The sequence below is a fragment of the Haplochromis burtoni genome, unplaced genomic scaffold (genome assembly GCF_018398535.1).
Source record: "Haplochromis burtoni strain Fernald_Lab_line unplaced genomic scaffold, NCSU_Asbu1 Contig_254, whole genome shotgun sequence".
Classification (NCBI taxonomy): Eukaryota; Metazoa; Chordata; class Actinopteri; order Cichliformes; family Cichlidae; genus Haplochromis; species Haplochromis burtoni.
This window is the reverse complement of record NW_024582615.1, coordinates 243054-262890: the sequence shown is the minus strand read 5'-3', so window position 1 is coordinate 262890 and position 19837 is coordinate 243054. Positions and strand designations below refer to the sequence as shown.

At 38.1% G+C, this 19837-nt stretch overlaps 2 protein-coding genes across 4 annotated transcripts in view; both read left to right on the top strand.

Moving 5' to 3' along the window:
- The window catches only part of LOC102310182 (inactive N-acetylated-alpha-linked acidic dipeptidase-like protein 2), a 563756-nt gene extending 552057 nt beyond the window's left edge, over positions 1 to 11699 (top strand). Inside the window, exon 18 of the mRNA XM_042227322.1 lies at positions 6156 to 11699. Coding sequence (XP_042083256.1) covers positions 6156 to 6396 — 241 coding nt within the window. The 3' untranslated portion in view covers positions 6397 to 11699. The remainder of the gene's footprint in view (positions 1 to 6155) is intronic.
- Positions 11700 to 12996: 1297 nt separating this feature from the next.
- The window catches only part of si:ch211-51h4.2, a 90759-nt gene continuing 83918 nt past the window's right edge, over positions 12997 to 19837 (top strand). For 2 of the 3 annotated variants that reach the window (XM_005938619.3, XM_005938618.3), the window contains exon 1: positions 12998 to 13311. In XM_005938619.3, coding sequence (XP_005938681.1) covers positions 13167 to 13311 — 145 coding nt within the window. In that variant the 5' untranslated portion in view covers positions 12998 to 13166. Of the gene's footprint in view, positions 13312 to 19837 lie in introns of all 3 variants that reach the window. The other variant, XM_042227323.1, reaches the window with a different exon arrangement.

Below are 19837 nucleotides of genomic sequence, written 5' to 3'. Positions count from 1 at the left end.
TTTTAAAAAAGCAGGTCCTTCTGAATTTAATGCGATAGCAGATAATCTGAACCATCTAGCCTGTAGATAATTTGCAATAGTGACTTTAGATTTGGCTTTTGAGAGACTTACATGGATAAACTAATGGAGTCCATCTGTCATTCACTCTATTGCTTTTACTATGCTCACGGAAAAGCACTTTGGATAACACTTTAACTGTGCTTCTTGTGATACTCTTTTCTCTCTAATCTGTATTGCAATTTGTGTGTGTGTGTGTGTGTGTTCCTGTCTAGCTATCTTTGTGAGGACCGAAATCTGCCTTCTATACTTGTGAGAACCAGCAGTCACTTGTGAGGACACACAACCCGGTCCTCACATTTTTGAAGGCATTTAAAGGCATTTTTGAGGCTCAAAATGGGGTTTTAGTATCAGGGTTACAATTAGGTTATGGTTAGGGTTAGGCATTCATTTTTAATGGTAAGGGGCTAGGGAAACTCATTATGTCAATGAGGGTCCTCACTAAGATAGCTGAATGGGGTTGTGTGTGTGTGTGTGTGTGTGTGTGTGTGTGTGTGTGTGTGTGTGTGTGTGTGTGTGTGTGTGTGTGTGTGTTTTACACAAACTCCTGTGTAAGAAAAAAAGTCTCCTATAATCATAAAATGAGGACAATCTTAAACCATGAACCTTAAGTCAATAACATCTACAATAACTGCATTATGAAAATACTTACGTACTGAAGTGCTGGAGAATTGATGCACAGGTTAACTCTGTTCATTCTGTTCACTTTGCTGTTTATTCTTAAAGCACTTGTAATGTCTTTTCCATTAACATGCAGGATAATGACACCTGGCTCCTTGTTAACAGAAGTGATAATAACCACAAATGTGCGCACACTATCACTGGGAGGTCTGTGAAGTCCTGCAGCCTTAAACTCAAAGTGTGTGTTTGTCTCTTGCAACCGCACATGCAAAAATTCTGAACTTTATATTTGGTGTGATGTTTTTTTGCTTGGGTTGTAGAAAAAATGATTCCACCTCTTCTGATTAAATTACTACAAGGATCACCAGCGACAGTGAAAAGCATGTAATACCAAAGAGGAAAATCTGTTCCAGTAACACAAGGTTTAATCAATATAAAAAAGCGTAACGTGAGGAAAACCAACATGTACAGTACAGCTGATAGTCTCAAAATTAAAAGGAGAAAATGTCTTTTTTTGAAGAAATTTAAAAAATATCTGAATTAAAGAAATTTGGGATTGAGCCTTTTGGAATTTCCTGGTTTTGCTGTATTATTATTGCAACAGAGCAGATTGTGATCAAGGACACATGGACGTAGCTTCTGGATCTGAAAAATTAAACCAGTACATAGGAGCCTAAAAACGTGTGTTCCATATGAAGGCCGCAAGATGCTGCAAAAAGACTTTCAGTCCCAAGTCTAGAGAAACACAGCTTTCTGACGTCTCCTCTGTGAACACTTTCCTGCTCAGTTTATGCACTCAGTCACCTATTTTGGTTATCCTAAATAAATAATTAAGTCTGTTTTGTTATGCTATTTTTCGATTGTGGCTCAAGAGTTGGCAGTTCGTCTTGTAATCGGAAGGTTGCTGGTTCGAGTCCCGGCTCCAACAGTCTCGGTCATTGTGTCCTTGGGCAAGACACTTAACCCATTGCTTACTGGTGGTGGTCAGAGGGCCCGGTGGCGCCAGTGTCCGGCAGCCTCGCCTATGTCAGTGCTCCCAGGGTGGCTGTGGCTACAATGTAGCTTGCCATCACCAGTGTGTGAATGGGTGGATGACTGGATGTGCAAAGCGCTTTGGGGTCCTTAGGGACTAGTAAAGCGCTATACAAATACAGGCCATTTACCATTTTCACTAATGGGAGTTATCTGGCTAATTTATTGTTGATCAAAAGTCCTAATTTCCTTCGGGATTAATAAAGTATTCTGATTCTGATTCTGATTCTGAATAGCCAATAAATTTACAGTCAGACCCACCGTTCTTCATTACATCCATTTTTTGTAAAGACAGTCCTAAACTCAAGGCCTTAAGACAGGACTATAGTGGATGATGTCACATAGCTACATGCATCTTTTATACTGTCTGTGAGTGTTATATAGTTACAATATAAAATACTTCAGACAATAGAAAAAAATCTAATTGTAATCAATATCTGGTGACCACTAAACCAAACCCAGTTCTGTAGATACACCCAGAAACAGTTTTTGGAGATACTTGACAGATAGGACACTTCATCTTTCCCAGTTTCTGTCTTTACGTATATAGTTCTGGGAATCCATCAGCTGATAGTTTCTAAAACCAATTCTTTTTTTCAGGGCTTTCAGAAGTACGAAAATCCAGTAGCTCAGCCATGATAGCCCATGCCATAAAGCTCCCAGTTTACGGCCTTTGTGCTGTGGTTTGGAACTCTGATTCAGTAGAGTGGTGGCAAATTTTACGCCAATGTCCCTCAGAACTGGGCAAGCCCACTCTGTCAAACACTTCTGCCTCCTTGCATGTGTCATCACTTACAGTTGATCAAAGACTATCTAAGAGGGGAATGAGCTTTTTAGAACAGCTCACAGTTTCTCAAATGTTTGTAAGTAAAATTGTATGGCTACTGTAGGTGCTTGATTTTATACACCTGTGGCAATGTGCTGTGCTTACAATATCATACATTAATTGAAATAAAACTAATCATAATACCAATGTGGAGGAACTCGGAGGCAAAACAACTGGAAAGGTCTCATTAAAATAACAACATAGAACATAACATAAGTGTGATGTGAACTAAAAACTGGGCGGAAAAATGTTTGTCAGATATACATTTGCTATGCTGGTGAAATTGAACGTTAAGAGCTTTTGGGAGAGTATTTATCTTTACTAATGAACATGATGAACGAGTCAACACTTGGAATATCCTTTTAACGCTGTGAGCAGACTTAAGATGCTTTCAATGTTTAAGCCAAAAAGTACATTCCAGGTAAAACCCTTACATGATCTCTTAACTTTGGGAAAACGTGTTGAGTTATGCGTAGGACAACTTTGACTCCTTCTAACGGCATCGGCAATGGTAAGAGTGAAACATCAGTCGAGTCCAGTCAAACTTCCTCTTTCCATTCACTCATGTTACATTTATATCCCAGGTGTTGATTTAAGTAGAATTTATCTGAGGCACTACATGCAGTAACCCCCACTGACTGGCCGATTAAACCAACTGCAAAGCATCAGACTTGGGTGGAACTGTAACTGATTGATGTTGGCTTTCAAGTTTATTTTGACTGTAATATCACTGGGACACGAAAGGAGGTGGCGGTACTAACTGTGATTAAGGATTATATGAATCACTCAGATCTCGAATTCCTCCAGAGGAGGAAAGACTTTTCCACTCCCTCCCTTCCACAGCCACTCATGGGGTACAGTACATTGAAAAGAAAAGGCCTGCAGCTCATATAGACATAAAGCTGCAATGTTGATATTAAAACATCAAACTCAGGACACAAATCTAAAGTTAGTGCAGGGCAATCTCCACACATCATATGCACAATTATTTTAACTTCTCTGCCAATTTAACTTCTATCACTGCATTAGAGAATGCTTCCAAATAACAAGACAAAACAAAAAAGTATGATAACTAAAAATTAAATAACACATCTTATGCATAAATACATTTTTAATATCATAGTTTTTTATTACTACATTTTATATTGTTGGGTTTTTTGGTTTTTTTTGTTTGTTTGTTTTGTTTTTTTACTTTTCAATTTCAACAAATGTGCAATTTTTGCAGCATGTAGAACTTCCTGATTTTGGCTTTCTGGATAATGCAGTATACTCCCCCACAGACTGAGTAGCACATGAACTATCATTGCCATCGACATATTTGCACTTTTTTTTGGCAATACAAAATCCCCTCAGTTTATCACAACAAAAGTAATTTCACTGTGCTTTATATTTTAAAGTAATCCCTCAACATTAGAGATAAAAGCTAAAAGACCTCTATGAGCAAGCGTTTGGAGACAAAGAATTAGAAAAAAGACCTTTAGTCTCTTGAGGGTGACCATCTGCCTGGATCCGTAGGGGTAAGGGAAAAGAGGAAAACACAAAGAACTGACATACAAAAAAAAGGAAAAAAAACAAACTATGATAGATAATAACACAAAGTTAATATAATATGCACTAGTGGAATATAAGTATGTAAAGTGCAAAAGAGAGGAGAGACGAAATATATCATTGGAGGGCCTCCAGCAGTCTGAGCCTATAGCAGCATGATCACGGATGGCTCAGGGTAATCTGATCCAGCCCTAACTAAACTCACAAAGGAATCATTTTATTTCTAATCTTAAAAGTAGGGAGGTTGTAATTGACTTGAAAGGAAAGTTTCGTTTAGTAGTAGAGTAGTTATTGCTGGCCAGATTTTCATACTAAGTCACTGCCAAATATTTTGACACGTATTCCAATGATTTTTGGAATATATCAAAGTGTCTCACATGCAGGAGCCAAATTTTACATTTTGATATTCCATGTATCAGATATTCTATGACCCTATTGTACCTTTGTAAATATTGCACCTAACCATCCTTAACTTGGAGGAGAAGCGTCACTGGTGTCATATACTGGTTTTATGTTGTAGAGCAGATACAGAATCTCCATAGCACTCTGACTTTGAGTCTAAATTGTGTACTGAAGGTCAATGCTCCTTCACACCCTGCAGCCCACGACCTGTGTCTTAACACATGAAGAATCACTCCATTTACTTTTTGAGACTGGCAGTTCAGCCACTTTAAGAGAAATCAATGTACTTGAGCCCCGAGGAGCGCAACACTCTGCAGTCACTGCCTTTCTGACCTACAAATGAGTATTCTGCTACCCTCAAAGGCTCATCTCTATTTATATACATGCTTTGCTTTAGGTGTGTGGCAGCGAGTAGCAAATGTGACAAAACCACAAAGAGAAACAGAATGCAATTGTTTAAGGACAGTAGTTTGTGTTTTATAGTACGCTAATGAATTTCATTTGACAAAACGTTTGATAATTCTGTTATTGTCGTGACTTCTCGCAAAAATGCAAAAACATGACATGCAAAATGGGCAGGCCTAAAGTGCCATCTTGTTATACACAGATCCACGATATCACATGAGGTAGAGCTCTGTGGTGTTGATGGCAATGAGCTTTTCTGTTCCCAGGGAATCTCTTTCATCTTTCCCAACAAATCAAACAAAAACCCTGTGCCAAGTATAAAACAGCATTATGTTGTTATGCTTACTCTGTGTGTCCCTATAAAGACTTATGAAAATATATGAAAAAAATATGAGCTGTCAGCACAATGAGTGCTCCATTTCATTGTTACTGTTCAACACAGATGTTAAAAATCCAGTACATCTGGCAGTCATCTAGAATTAATAGAACATTACATTATGTATGTAACTAGCATTTGGAGTTTTAATGGGCTTGCTCCCACTTTTACCAAATTTATATCCATGTTAAAAAGATTTTATGCCTTTAACTAAACCGGAATTACTTGAAAGACTAACTCACAGAACGCCTCTTTACTGCCTGTCTTTTTCAGTTTTTAATTTGTTGTAAAAAGGTTATTGTTTTGATGGCTGTTGCTTTTATTATTATTATTATTATTTCTTTTTGCATTTTGAAAAATACAAATATGAAACGTGCTTCACAAATAAAACTGCCATACTGGATAAATGTAATCATTAATTTATTGAATTGTCGTGCTACATTCTGCTATTATGAACTTAGATGTAACTTCAGATAAACTAAAGGTGCACATAGCAGCATTTCAGACGTATTCTCCACGAAACACCTGAAGATATCACATGACTATTCATGCACACGTTTTCATGTTAAATGCATAAATGCACAGCAGCTGCTCCTCTATAGAGAATGAGCTCAGCAACCCCTGTAACTTTTTATGTTTAATTAACCACTGATGGTGAATGCTGATGTTTCTGTTGTCTTCCTGAATCGGTGAAAAAGAAGTGACTGATTTTACTCAGTGAATATGGTTGTCTGCACCAAAGTTCCCAAAGTTATTGCCTACCACTGAGCTTTAGACTGGGTAGGCCTGGGGGTCCTAAAACGGATTAGTATGGATGTTAGATATATACATTTTAAAACATGCCTGAGGTATTTAGTGACACTCTCTTCTCTTTATGTCCTTCAACAGGAATCTGTTATACAGCCTTCCAGGAAAGACTCCTCAGTTTTCCATCTTGAAGTTCCCTCGGGAAGCTGTCCTGCCTTGCAACATCCCCAGCAAAACAATCAAACACAACTCCGCAAACAAAGAAGTACTTTTCCACAGCGCCACAAACCAGTCTCTGTCTCTCATCCTCAGGGCCATCCAGTCAGCTGAGAGGCTTGTGTGCTTTGGTTTGGACTTGTTTGAGAATTATTCAAGTGAATGAGGATTTTTGCTGAAACGGACGTAACTGGCACATATTAAATTAATTAAGTTTAATTCAATGCAAATAGCAGAAGACAGCTGATCTTCTAACCAATCTTACCCATCATACTATAGTCCTGAAAAAGGTTTAAGGTAAAACCTTTTTCAGGTTAAATCCATCTATTGAAAAAACAGTGCTCAAAGACATTGGAGCTGCCATTCCATAGTATCACCAGTCTATAATGTGTAAAGTATAAAGGTGTTCACTTCCACACCTCTCCAGTAATTAGTGTCAAAGGAATGACAGCGATATGCAGTTCATATTGTAGAGAGACATTTCAGAGACTTGACTGATGAATGTATTGAAACAAATTTAACACACACTAGGGCTTATACATGCATATGATGCTTAGACAGTGAGGTTCTTTAAATTGCAATAAATTCTCTTCCAGTGAACGTAATAAACAGCATTAGTACTTTCTTAGTACTTTACACCAGGTATGTAATTTGTGCCTGAAAAGTTTTCATCAGGAGCAAATCCCTGCACAAGATTACGAGCTGTAGACACATTACTAAAAGCTGTTGTAAAGCCAGTGGGCAAAAATGGTTTGGGTCAGGGTAACTTTGACAACCTTGAAATCTTGTTTATACTAGAAAACAGTTAACTTTGCACTCACTGCAAACACAATTGCTGGGACAACAAAATTTGGGAAAGCTGCTCCCTAAAATGTTCCAAATTCGATTTTTCATTTGGCGTCAAACCAAATACTAGCTGCCCAACCAAATGGCTAGTTTGCTTAGTTAATTAAAAAGCAGCCAACATTTTTTAGCTAATCCAGAGGCCTTTTTCTGTTTTATTAAAAAATATTATAAGAATTAATAATAATTAATTGAATGTAATATAGATTTTGCCTCAGGATGCAAACAGTTTATAAATAAAGTTTTTGCTTTGGGGCAGGGGAATGCAACGTTAGCATTAGCAAAGTTAGATGCAAATTGAAATATTCTTAAAACTCAGCTCTCCGTGTGGCTTCGTGTAGCAAAAAGCCATTCTAGTATCAGCCTACCCAACAATCACTCTTTTGCTGTCACTGTAAGCAGTGGCATGCTGCTGTAAGGTCTGCTGCATTTGATGAAGCGCATCAACACAACTCAACTTGACACAATAACACAAATAAAATCAGCTCTTCTACAATTTCCATGTTGTAGCATAGTCAACAAAAAGGATCTTAAAGGTAGCTGTTTTAAATATGTCTTCATAGATGACTATGTGCAATGCCATTAATTTCTCCTGCTGATAAAACCAATATAGCTCCTCAGTGTCAGGTGAAAAGAAGCGGTTGTGTAATCCTTATTTTGAAGTATGAATGGTGGCTTAAAGCTGGGACTGGCTGTGTCATGCAAACGCCATATGAGAAAGACAAGTAAGAGAAATGCAAGATTAGAAGAGGGGCAATCAATAGACTAACACAGTCAACGTTAGTGTAAAAGGCATTTTTAATCAGCTGAACCAGATATCCTGTTTGGCTACTCAGAAAACCAGTCCAGTGTAGTATTGCTGACAATCTCAGTGTCTACATCAGGTAAATATATTGGAAAATAAGTGAAATATTTTAGCATACATTCATTTAGTTTAAAGCAGAATGAGCAGCAGCACACACTGTAATGGCAGCTGGATGAATGTTTACAACCATTATGCCCTGTTTGACAGTTGCTTTCTATCTCCATTTGTCATTTATCCCATTTTCTCAGTGTGTGCACAACATACTGCAAACTCCTAGTGTTCTAAGTGACAACAGTCCTCTGTCTCTTTATTCTTCACACATTCTCTCACTAATTATTATCACAGTCAAGCAATCTCTCTCATTCTGCATCAGTTTGCTCACACGACAAGACACTTCTGAGTCTAAGGCTGATGTGCTCTTTTTAACAGCCTGCACATGCATGGATGGAGAGCTGAGCAATAAATCTCTTTTTTCATTAGCGTTTTTAATTAATATCGTGAAATTGTTTGGGAAACAAGTAGAGGATTGTTGTGAGCAAGAGCAATAGTATATCCTGGTTTGTGGTTTTTTAGCTGGAACCAATCTAAAGGTGTGAATGACAGATCAACAGCTCAATAATCCTTGAAATAACAAGAATCATGAGATATAAATAATAGAAAAATAACTGGTTTCAGGTTTTTTGTAGTTAGGCATGATGTTTGTAATAGTGGTGTCTGTGATTATAGCAATGGGAAAAAGATAACAATTTTATACGTAATATTTCTTATCTTGACTTATTTATATTAGTTTGAATGTGATAGACTTTTGTAGCATAATTAAGGGGTGGGAGGGTAATGGATGGGCTTAGAGTTTACATCTTGTAATTTCTTATTAAATTGGAGATTTGTAGAGATTACACACTTATAAAATGTTCTGAGAAATAATTAAGCATCTGGAGAGATACCAACAGTGTTGACTACAATTGTTTTTCTTCCCCAGATAATCTGTCTGCTCTCTCATGTGTTTTAGTGTTTTAGCATTAATTGCGATGCACTCAAATAGTTGAATTTCAACCTTTCAAATCTCGTGCTTTTTTTTTTATTATTTCCTCTCAATTTCTAGAAAATATTTGATACGCAAAATTTTTGTAAGCTAAACTGATCATTTCTACACATGTTACTATCCAGTTTGTAAATAAGCAGAAATGCAATACTGATTTGATAAGAAAAAAAAACCTCTTCAGGGATCAAAAAATGTAAATGTCGAATGCTTTAAATAACGTGCCTTTTATCAGAGGAGAAAATGCTTTAATTTATTTAAATGGCATACCAAAAACTTTAATTGACTGACCATGGAATCTCATCAATAAGTTACTGATGTGGCATTAATATATCTGATTATCACGATCGTTTATTGGAGTAGCATTACACTGCATTTTGACTATATGCAAAACAAGTTTTAGTGGTGATGTAATTGATTAAGAGTAAACACAGAAAACCCATTCCGCCTGTAGCTATCTTAGCTATAGATTATGGACTGGCTGCTTGTGGTAAACGGACTGGACCAACAGCTGTAACTGTAACATCTGTTGAATTTTGTTAAATCCAACTTTTGAAAACTGATTGTTGTTACTAAGATTTTTATTTTTTAACTAGCTTGCTGTTTTAGCTAGTTAACAGATATGATAATACATATGTCATGTAATTAATCAGAAATTCAGTCATTACAAATGGCTAAAGGTTTTAAACTATCATGCATGCTGTGCATTACATACAAACCAGGCACATCAGTGGACTACCAATACAATAAGCATGTTATTCCTGCTCCGGTTCAGGTCTTTATTTTGAATATTTAAAAGACGTATCTTCCCTTTTTTAAAAAGAGTTTCGTTGTTGTTTGATTAGTCTTTGTACACTTTGTAAAGTAAATGTATTGTCTGTTGTGTATTGTCCATGCGTGAGACATACTGATCCTGTCACTGTGTCACAGACTTAACATACAGTAAGCAGACTACCGTCCTAGATGGACAGAAAGTAGGTCTCACCTTAAAAGCTATTCAAACATTGTCACTGAGCTCTATGCATGACCGACACAAATATTATTGAGTGATACTACACATTATTTAATTACACTGTAAATTACCTAATTATCTACCACATACAGTTAATCCAATTTTGACAAACTAAAAGGTCAGTTTGATTCCATTTGGTCTGATGGGTTACAGTATGGTTAGTCTGCTTCACAGCATATGCTTTCATCTTTTTTAGTTTTGGTTTATACAGTAATTGCATGAGCCATGCAGAGTGTCATCATTACTTCACAATTTTGTACATGGATTATTGTTTTTGGCTATTGCTATTGTCTGTTAATATATTGTACATGAACGACCAGAGGTTCACCAACTTTTTTTTAAATGAAAAGGTTACAGGCATGACAAGATAATAAGGGTACGAGGATAAAATATCACGTAAACATGATTATTGCAGTACAAATTGCATAATTGCACAAACACAGATTCACCCTACCTCTTAAGAGGTCTCAACCCACAGGTTTAAAAATACTTGACCTGGCTGAACTGTGAGCTGTCTACTGTGTACAGTATTTATTTGAAATTTTGGACAGTTAGGCTAAACTGATATGCAATGTGAAATATATATTTTTAATAAAATTAGACAATACTGGAAACTGCTGTATTGTGGAATTTGCACAAAATCTGAATGTTCTGTTTTCTAATTCTCAACATTTGCATTCTGCAATTATTAATCACACTGTGTTGTTATTGTTTTTCTTAATTGTATATTTAGAATGACCTGGTTTCTTATGCATGACATATTAACACTAACCCGCTTATGCAGGTTGTTGGCATGAATTTTTTGTCCTCTTCACTATGTAAAGTCTTGTTGAATTTTCAATGCAATAAAAACAGTTTTAAACTTCTGCCTTCATTTCTGCAACTGTAAACTTACATGTGGCATTATGTTTTCAACATCTGGAATAATGTTAGAGTTGTAGCTAAGTTAGTCACTTTAATTCCAAATTAGGGTGACAATAGGGATAAGGTTAGGTTATCTCTGTTCATGAAATTGTCACCTATAAAAAATACTCCCACCGGAAAACTTATGAAAGTAGAACTGCAATTCTGAAATACATGTAGGAATATGTGCTTGTTTAGAATATGGCTAAATGGTTAAAACACAACCAAAAATGTAGCTCTATTATTAAGAGTGATTATTAAGATGAAAGCAAACTAAATGAGGGAAAGTAATATGGTTGGATAAGGAATAAACTGAATAAATGAAAAGAAACACTTGAAGGTCAATACACTTTTTTGTCAACTATTATTTGCCTGCAAAATGAGTGTGACAATAAAGCTGTCAGTTCACCAATCAATCTGTATTCCTAGCCTGACCTATGGCCACAAGCTATAGGTAGTGAAGAGGAGAAATGAGCTTCCTGAGAGGAGCTCCAAGACATAGTGAGGAGTTTAATCATTCAGAAAGGGTTCAGAGTAGAGTTGCTATTCCTCCGCATTGCAAGAAGTCAGTTGAGTTGGTCATTATGCCTCCTTGACACCTAATATGTGTGTTTGGGGCATGTCCAACTGGCAGCAGGCCCTGGGGCAAACACAGGATATGTTAAAGAGAGATTATGTCTCTCAGCAATGCTTTGGTATACTCTCTGAAGAGCTGGAGGGTGGAGGTATTACTGGAGAGTGGGCAAAAACAGATTTTAACATTTCGGGTGCCTGCTCACATCCACCCAGCTCAGTGTCACCTGTGAAACAGAGTTTTAACTTTTTTATGTGCATAGGGTACACTGATATGAATTCCCAACTTTACCAACACAACACTTGCTTTCAAGGTTCCCCTTGCTTCTGATAGGTTCCGGTTAGGAGAAGCTGGGTTATGGGTGTTGTTATTATTATTAATGTGCATGGATTTCTTAAGCTTTTATTGTTATATTGGTATTTGGCTTTCCACTGTCAGAGCTCTCAGAACTCAGAAGCCTGAGAGATGAAACTTGTTTACAAACTTAAATAAGTCCATTTACTTTCTTTGTTCAAGCTATTAAGGCAACGGAATCTGGATGACAGCACCTACACAGACATGCTTTCCATCCTTAGCTTTACTCCATGTTGAGCTATATGGAGTTGACCTACAGCTCATTTATTTCAGCATGATGCTCCAATGCTGTAAACAGCTTGTGCTGTAAGGGAGTTTTTAGTCTTCAAGCAGCCACAAATGTTGGGTGTGGTTGAGGTCAGACAACTTTTGGGTGAACGTCCATGACAGTCAGCAGTTCTTCTGCTTTGTGTAAGAGAGAGCTCTAATGTGTACTTGGCTGATTATCATGCTGCAGTGCAGATCTTTCAACACGAAGATGAAAAGGTGTAGCGTGTTCCTGTCAAGAGCATGCTAAAGCAACAGGAGTTGTTACAACACCAGGAAGAAATGCTGGCCAATCAAAAGCTCACAAACAATAACACACAGCACATTCTGATGTCAAAAAATTTGATAAAGATGCCCACCTTACAAGACAAATCCTCTGTTTTCCTTTTCTGCAAATCTTCACCCTAACAGGGCTTTTCTGAAGGCTCAGTTTGTCCATCTCCATATAGACAAAAGGCCAAAATGCATAGAAAAAGCTACGTTATGTCCCAAGATACACATGTAAGTGTGGACGTAGCCTAAGCCAGATGCCCAAACGATCTCATCTGGTTCCTTTTGATGTGGAGGAGCAGCATTACTGAATGAACAAAATTATCGAGCTCCTCATCCCATCTAAATGCACAAACTACCCTTTTGTTTCCCATAAATCTCTGCTTCAAATAGAAATCAGTACATGGACATCAATGCTTTTTTAGCCATTGTACATACACAATATTTATTACCAATTTGTCTTTATCAATATCATGTTAAATGCCAGCACTCTTTCAAGTAATTTTGTCACATCTACTGAATCATCCCACATCATGCCTCAGCAGTATTTTCTGAAATATTGTATAAAATATTGTATAAAAGCGTTGCTTCTGTCTGTGTGCTCCCGTCTCCTCTTTTATCACATTAAATCTGTCTTTTGCAGGCTGCTTCCTCTTTAAATGCTCATTATATTATTCACCATACCTGTTTTGAGCTAGCTTTGACTCAAACGTCCTTTGGGTGGATCATGCTCTAAACAGAAAGAAAGACCATCGAGCGCGCGCAGCATCCCGACGACAACGCGTGTTCGCGCGCTGCGAGAGAAGGGAAGGAGAGGAGGAGAGAGAGTGAGAGAGGAGATTGGGGGGGACAGAGATAGGGTAGTAAAAATGATGGCGACCGATTCAGTGGAGATAAGAAACCAAACGAGCCCCTGTCCCATCCCTGACAACAGTCTCAGCACTCTGTCCATCAAAATAACGCGGAAAAACCAGGACAGACACTGGAAGTTGCGGTTTATTTATCTGCAGTGCTGTGAGTACCGACACACACCACGACGTTTAGAGTCAAACACCGAACACAGGCTACACAAGTCCGCTCAGAAAATCATGGAAAATGTGCCGCATCCCTGTTTTAGGCGACGTTTGGTTTGTCGCAGCCGAATAAATTTATCATATCAACACATTTGAAGAGCCGAGCCTCCATTCATGTTACAGAGGGGGTGGAGGAGGCGGATAAACGCCCCGAAGGACAGGCACGGGGAGGACGCTGTTTCCACTAGAAAAAATAAAAAATAATTCCTGTTCATAACGCAGTAAACATACATACCTAGCTTTGCAAAACCTTGTGTTTTACAACGCTTTACATTTCACTTCGGCATGCATTTAACAAAGGAAATATATGTTTATATATATATTTACTTACTACTTCAAATTAAATTTGAAGTACTAAGTAGCAAGTTATGTGAGAGAAGTTTCATGGAAATATATGCTATAGAGTCATATTTCTACGCAAGAAAAATGAAGCCACACTCCACACTACAGTGTCTGACAGGATATTTAATATTCCCAACCGGTAAAATTTTGCACTGCAGTGAAAGTTTAGTATTGGTCTACAGGCTGTCACCACTTCCTATCAGTGAAGCAGCAGTGTTGAGTATGTGGGTTGTGACCATTACAAATTGGCCAAATCTTCTCTGCCAATTCCAAGCATTTTATTCTGCTGTGGACTCGTGTTTGGTGTCCTTTATTCAATTAGATGATGAAAGTCTCCAGAAACAACATATACTGACAATTTAACCCATCATTCATTAAACAAACAGGGGCCTCCTTGTGGTGGCCACCTGCTTGGGCCCACACTGCTGTGGGATGGCGTCTCATTAGTCACCCAGCATTTCTCTCAAGTCAGCCAATGTGGTTGATTTGGTCACCCTGGCATGAACAGCACGCCTAGACTGTGGAGATATGGGATTGCCACTGGTTGGAGAATATTATCTCAATATTTCTCTGCATTGAGATGGCCTCCAATGTTGACAAGCTTGTTTTTCCAGTGACCATCAGACTGTAACCACCAAAGCTATTACCCTGTAAATTCAGCAGTCAGTGTTGCCCAGATTAACAAGGTCCACTTCTGGAAGGAATCAGGACGCAGTGATGAGAAGTGGGCTAGTACAACAAGAAGGCATACGTGTCTGGCAGCACATATGAACCAGCTGCTAATGGATGAGATGCAACCAGAATGGTTAACCAAATGCCAGACAGTCCTGATCCCCAAGGATCCCTAGAATGGATTAGTCGCATCCACCTCGTGGTCAATAACCCGCTTCAGCACCACACGTGTCAGGTATCATAGGAGCTAAGATTAACAGGCACATGGCTCATAACATGAGCAGGACACAGAAAGGAATTGGCAGAAACACCAGCTCCTGGTAGATAGAACGCTCGTGTCAAGACTTTAAGAGGAGACTGACCAACCTGTGCGCTCCCTGGATTGAGCAAAAGAAAGCTATGACTCAGTGACTCACACATGAAGGCCTAGAATTATACAAGATTAACAGGACCCTAAGAGCCTTCATCAGGAACAAGATGCTAGCAGGCAGGGCATATATGGAACACCATAACAAAGTAGCTGGCATAGTCTACAGCAGGGGTCCCCAATCCCAGTCCACCAGGGCCGGTGTCCCTGCATGTTTTAGATGTGTCCTTGATCCATCACAGCTGATTTAAATGGATAAATTACCGTCTCAACATGTCTTGAAGTTCTCCAGAGGCCTGGTAATGAACTAATCATGTGATTCAGGTGTGTTGACCCAGGGTGAGATCTAAAACCTGCAGGGACACCGGCCCTCGTGGACTGGGATTGGGGACCCCTGGTCTACAGGAACATCTGTGCGAGTATGGCATGGAGGTCCCGAGGTCAAAATGGGATCTGCCCCCTAGGGTGGTTGCGAATGACCAAACTAAGATCGTGTGGGACGGCTGGACAACTGGTGATGGCAAACCAACCGAACATAGTAGTGGACAAGCAGAGGAAGACAGCCATACTGATAGATTTACTGAGTTGTAGCAACATTGGGAAGAAGGAACATAAGAAGCGCCAGAAATGTAGAGCACAGGTCTAGGAACAGCAAAGATACTGTGTAGAACCCTCAAGCTCCCAGCACTCTGGGGGAGGATAAAGACCACCCGCAGGGCAAGTGGAGAATTTTAAAATCCCCCTTTCACCCAATCTCTACTAGATGATGTGAAGATAGATAGATAGATAGATAGATAGATAGATAGATAGATAGATAGATAGATAGATAGATAGATAGATAGATAGATCTAACTACATTGAATTGAAACAACAAAAATATATGTAATAAACATTACAGGGGAAAAATACATATTTTTGTGTATCCAGGGTAAAATTGCCTACTTCTTCCTGAATTAAGATGACAGAGGCAGACATCTCAGATTTAGTGGTTACATTTGAATTTCAGTTGTATTTGACAATTAAGTTGCTGGTGGTGTACTTATATGCTTATATAAATCCTATTGATACTATGGCAGGTATTATCATTTTGGCAAAACAGGGATTACATTTGAAGGCAAAACTGTGTTTATGAAATTCACAAATTTAAACACAAATGGATAATGTTTTGAGCAAATTTTGCATTTATGTGACCATTTCAAATTGACTGAATCAAAACTCAATATAGGGTATTGTGTGATGTTAGTGAGGGTTCCTTTGCCTTTGTCAGGCTACACAAACTCCATCATTTCCACTGTGTATGTGTTTTTTTTCTTCCTATCCTATATTGGGCAAGATTTTTCTCTTTTATTTGACAGAGACTCACACCAAAAGTCTGAGAGCTGGTAGCCCTGTTGATATTTGATCTTACCCGTACAAATAATTGATGCTGTTTTAAAATTCTTCTACTGAAAGTGGAAAGTTTCTCCTAAAATCAAAATTAGATTTTCTGACATCATGACTGGAAGCCAGTTTGAGTCCAGCAAGCATCATAGACCAGGGAGCTTTGGGAACCCGATGCCTCCCATATGGAAAAGAAATAGTAAAAACTTATATGATTTACTCATGAAAGTCGCCACTTTCTCATTACTTTCATATATTGTTTTAGTAAGTATCCAAAACATACAAGTTTCATTTATATAATTTTTCAAGGCATCTTATATCTGTTTTCACTCTTGTATGCTTTTCATACAAGTTTCACACAAGACAGATACAAACTTTATAAGATTTATATATATCTTTTCCATAATGGCTCCTTTGCAAAAAATATCAAAAATTGACTTTATGTGATGTATGAGACAGCTTGTCGACACCCTAAACATCTGCAATGATATTTTTGAACATATTCATACATTCTGTTTTTTTTTGTTTTTTTTAAAAACAAGGTGTAAATGTCATTTTTGAATTTCTTATTATGTTATTATTAAATTGCATTGAAAACCTTATCACACACAAATTATTATTCGAAGAAGGTCTTTCATATATCTTCAAATATTGTCTTGAGGGAATCTTTAAGGTTAGGTTAAGTCCTAAGTCATCAACGTTCAGAGGTTAGGTTCATGTCCACATCGCGAGACATGTCACGTATTATAAGCTTATTAAAGCCTCCCACCGCTGTACTTTTCTCTAAGCTTTCTCTTTTTGCCAGTGTCACTGTGGCAAAGTTTTTTCCATGCACTTTCTATATAAAGAAAGTTGTTTGTTTGTATTTTGTGAGTAAGAAGTGTCAAACTGTTTGCATGAATAAAGACAGGGGTCAATCAAAAATGAAGCATCCAAATCAAAGTGCTATTTATTAATATTAGGGTCACTTTGTCCAAGTTCCATGTTCCTCTCTTGCGGTTACAGTCTATATCTGTCTAAAATGAGTTATTGAGTTGTTATATTACATGCCTGCCCAGCTGTGAGAACGCAGACAATATGAAAGATTTTCATGACATGTCTGATTACCGTCACCATATGTGCCTCACTCATCTTTGGACGGCATTGAAAGAGTACAGAAGAGGACTGATAAGAGAATCGTAAAAAACGACCAGGCTGATTGAAAATGACAGCCTATTTCTAGTGATGATGGGAGGTCCTTAGAGTCCAAGTGATGGATCTGAATTCGACAGAAAAGTGACCTGCCTCGTCAATACAACCATCAGCTTGTGGTTGGCGAGGCTGGTTGATGGTGTTTATTGTAATTACCCAAAAAGGTTTCATAGCTTTCTGACTACTCTCTGGTAATATGTAGCACAAATGTAAAAGCTTTTATGTGATGGTAAGGCTTCAGGTGTTGCTTTTGAAGTATAGTTTGAGCTACTAAAACTAAACTGGGTTAGGGTTACTGTTGGGTCCATAAATATTTGGACAGCGGCACAGTTTTTTAAATTATGCCTTCGTACACCTTGTATGTGAAACTGTCTGATGAGTTCTGCATTTGGCTGAATCTGAGCAGAGAGTATGGCCTTGTCCACATCACAATTAGTCTTGCTTTCTATATCAGCAGTCACATTATCAATAAACACTAGTGATCTTGTTCCACTGGATCCACTGGCAGCCATGCATAGCCATGTCCATCTCCACCTTCAGATAATGTGGTGTGTTTTTGATCAAGAGCTGTTCTTCCCCTTCTCAATGCGTTTCTCCTCCCATCACTCTTAACTTTGGTTGCAGCTATTCAAAGAATTTCTTTAGGTTCTTGAGTGTAATCACAGTGCTGTAAAACCTCTGTGGTTATATTCATGAGAACGCGCCTTGATTGTAGACTTTGGCATTGACACGTTTACCTCCTTGAGAGTGCTCTTGACTTTGCTAGATGCTGTGAAGGTTTATTTATTTGTTTGTTATTTTTTTAACCAAAGAATAAAATATGCCATCATCAACTTCAATTTTCTTCCTTGGTCTTTCAGGCCTTTTGGTGTTGCTAAGTTGGCCATTGGATTTCTTTTTTTAAGAGTGTCTGTATTGTTGATGTGGCAACAAGTAATCAAATCCAGATCTTTTATGTGCTCAATGTATTCCAGAGGTGAAGGCCTCACCTGAGTCAATTGTCCAGTTGCTTTTGAGTCTTTGAAAATGGAGAATTATGTATACAAATGGCTGTGATTTTGAAAAAGTGAATGCAACACTTTTGTTTAAACCTGTGAGTTAAAGCTGAGATGGTGCATTTCAATCACATGTTTATTGTTTGATTTAAAATCAACTGGTTGTGTACAGAGTCAAAAAAAAGTAATTCAAATACTAAAAGTAGTTCACATAATTATTAAAATTCACATATAAGGTGGGTGTGGCCATATGCTAAATAAATCCTGCTACTGTTCCACTGTTTGAGTTCTTTCCACAGTCCCAGTATTGGTCAGACCTTAGTTTGGACTAACCGTTATGCAGTGAAGAATGAATCTGAGACAGTCTCATTCCCTCATGGTGGTGATGTGTGACAAATCGTATGGCTGAGTGATTTTCTCTGTAGCCAGGTTTGAACACCCCCCTGCTCTAGTAAACGTAGCATTACCCACCCACCAAAATACATACTATGTGGTCCCAAAACAAAACTATTTTTGTGACTAGTGAAAAAGAAGTCCCTAGGAGTCCCCCCCCCCCCCAACACACACACTTTAAGCATGATGAGACAAAATGTAGACTATACCCGCAGGAGAGCTTGGTTGACTACAGTGAGTAGTGACTAAAAGTGGATCAGATGGAGCTTGCACTGCATAAAGGCATAACATTTCATGGTCCTTTACTGTTATTTTCCCTGGTCCTCCCTCCTTATTTGGCCAGCAGAGTTACCCTCTTTCTGTTCTCTCTTCTCATGTGATGTTGCGGCTTCTTGTGTGCACATTAATTTCAAAGAGTGCAAAGGTGTCCTCACCTAAAAACGTCCTTATCCATGTTGCAGATTGTGCAGAGATACCTACATGAAAGTGCAGCAGTATTAATTGCTAATTAATACCAATTGATACTAATATTATTCCCAATAAGCAAAAACTGCGCTTCCCAAACATAAAGATTGCAAACTCCATAACACTGACCAGGACCATTCATTTGAGTTAGTGGTACATTATAATTATGGAAGATGCTAACAGCTTCATTTTGCTGTTTAACATTTTAGTGTACGTTGATATCTGTGATATCTGCTGCTTGATGGAGGCAGTGTGAAGGATCGTTTGGGGTTATTCACTGTAATCCTGAATTTAAATCTCAGAGTGATAGCGGTTACATAGAACGAGTTGTTTATGTGAGCCCGAGTGAGCTCAGAGATGATGTGTGCAGCTCTGAAAAATGTAGTTCCTTCCACAGCTGTGATTACACTGAAAAGGCCGATTGCACAGTGGAGTTACAGTGAAAGCTCTGCTGAGATATCAGGAAGGGTGCTTCAGTTATTTGAATTTGTGCTGCCTGGTTTATTTCTTTGTCTTTTATGCTAGACCATACACTCAATGCGTTCATCTGCTTTTCTATTCAGTATCCGTATGCTTAGGAAATGATAATGTGAGTCAGTGTGATTTGTCAATTTAATTTAGCCTTAAAAATAGCTGTAGAGTGGAAAGGCACTATATATATA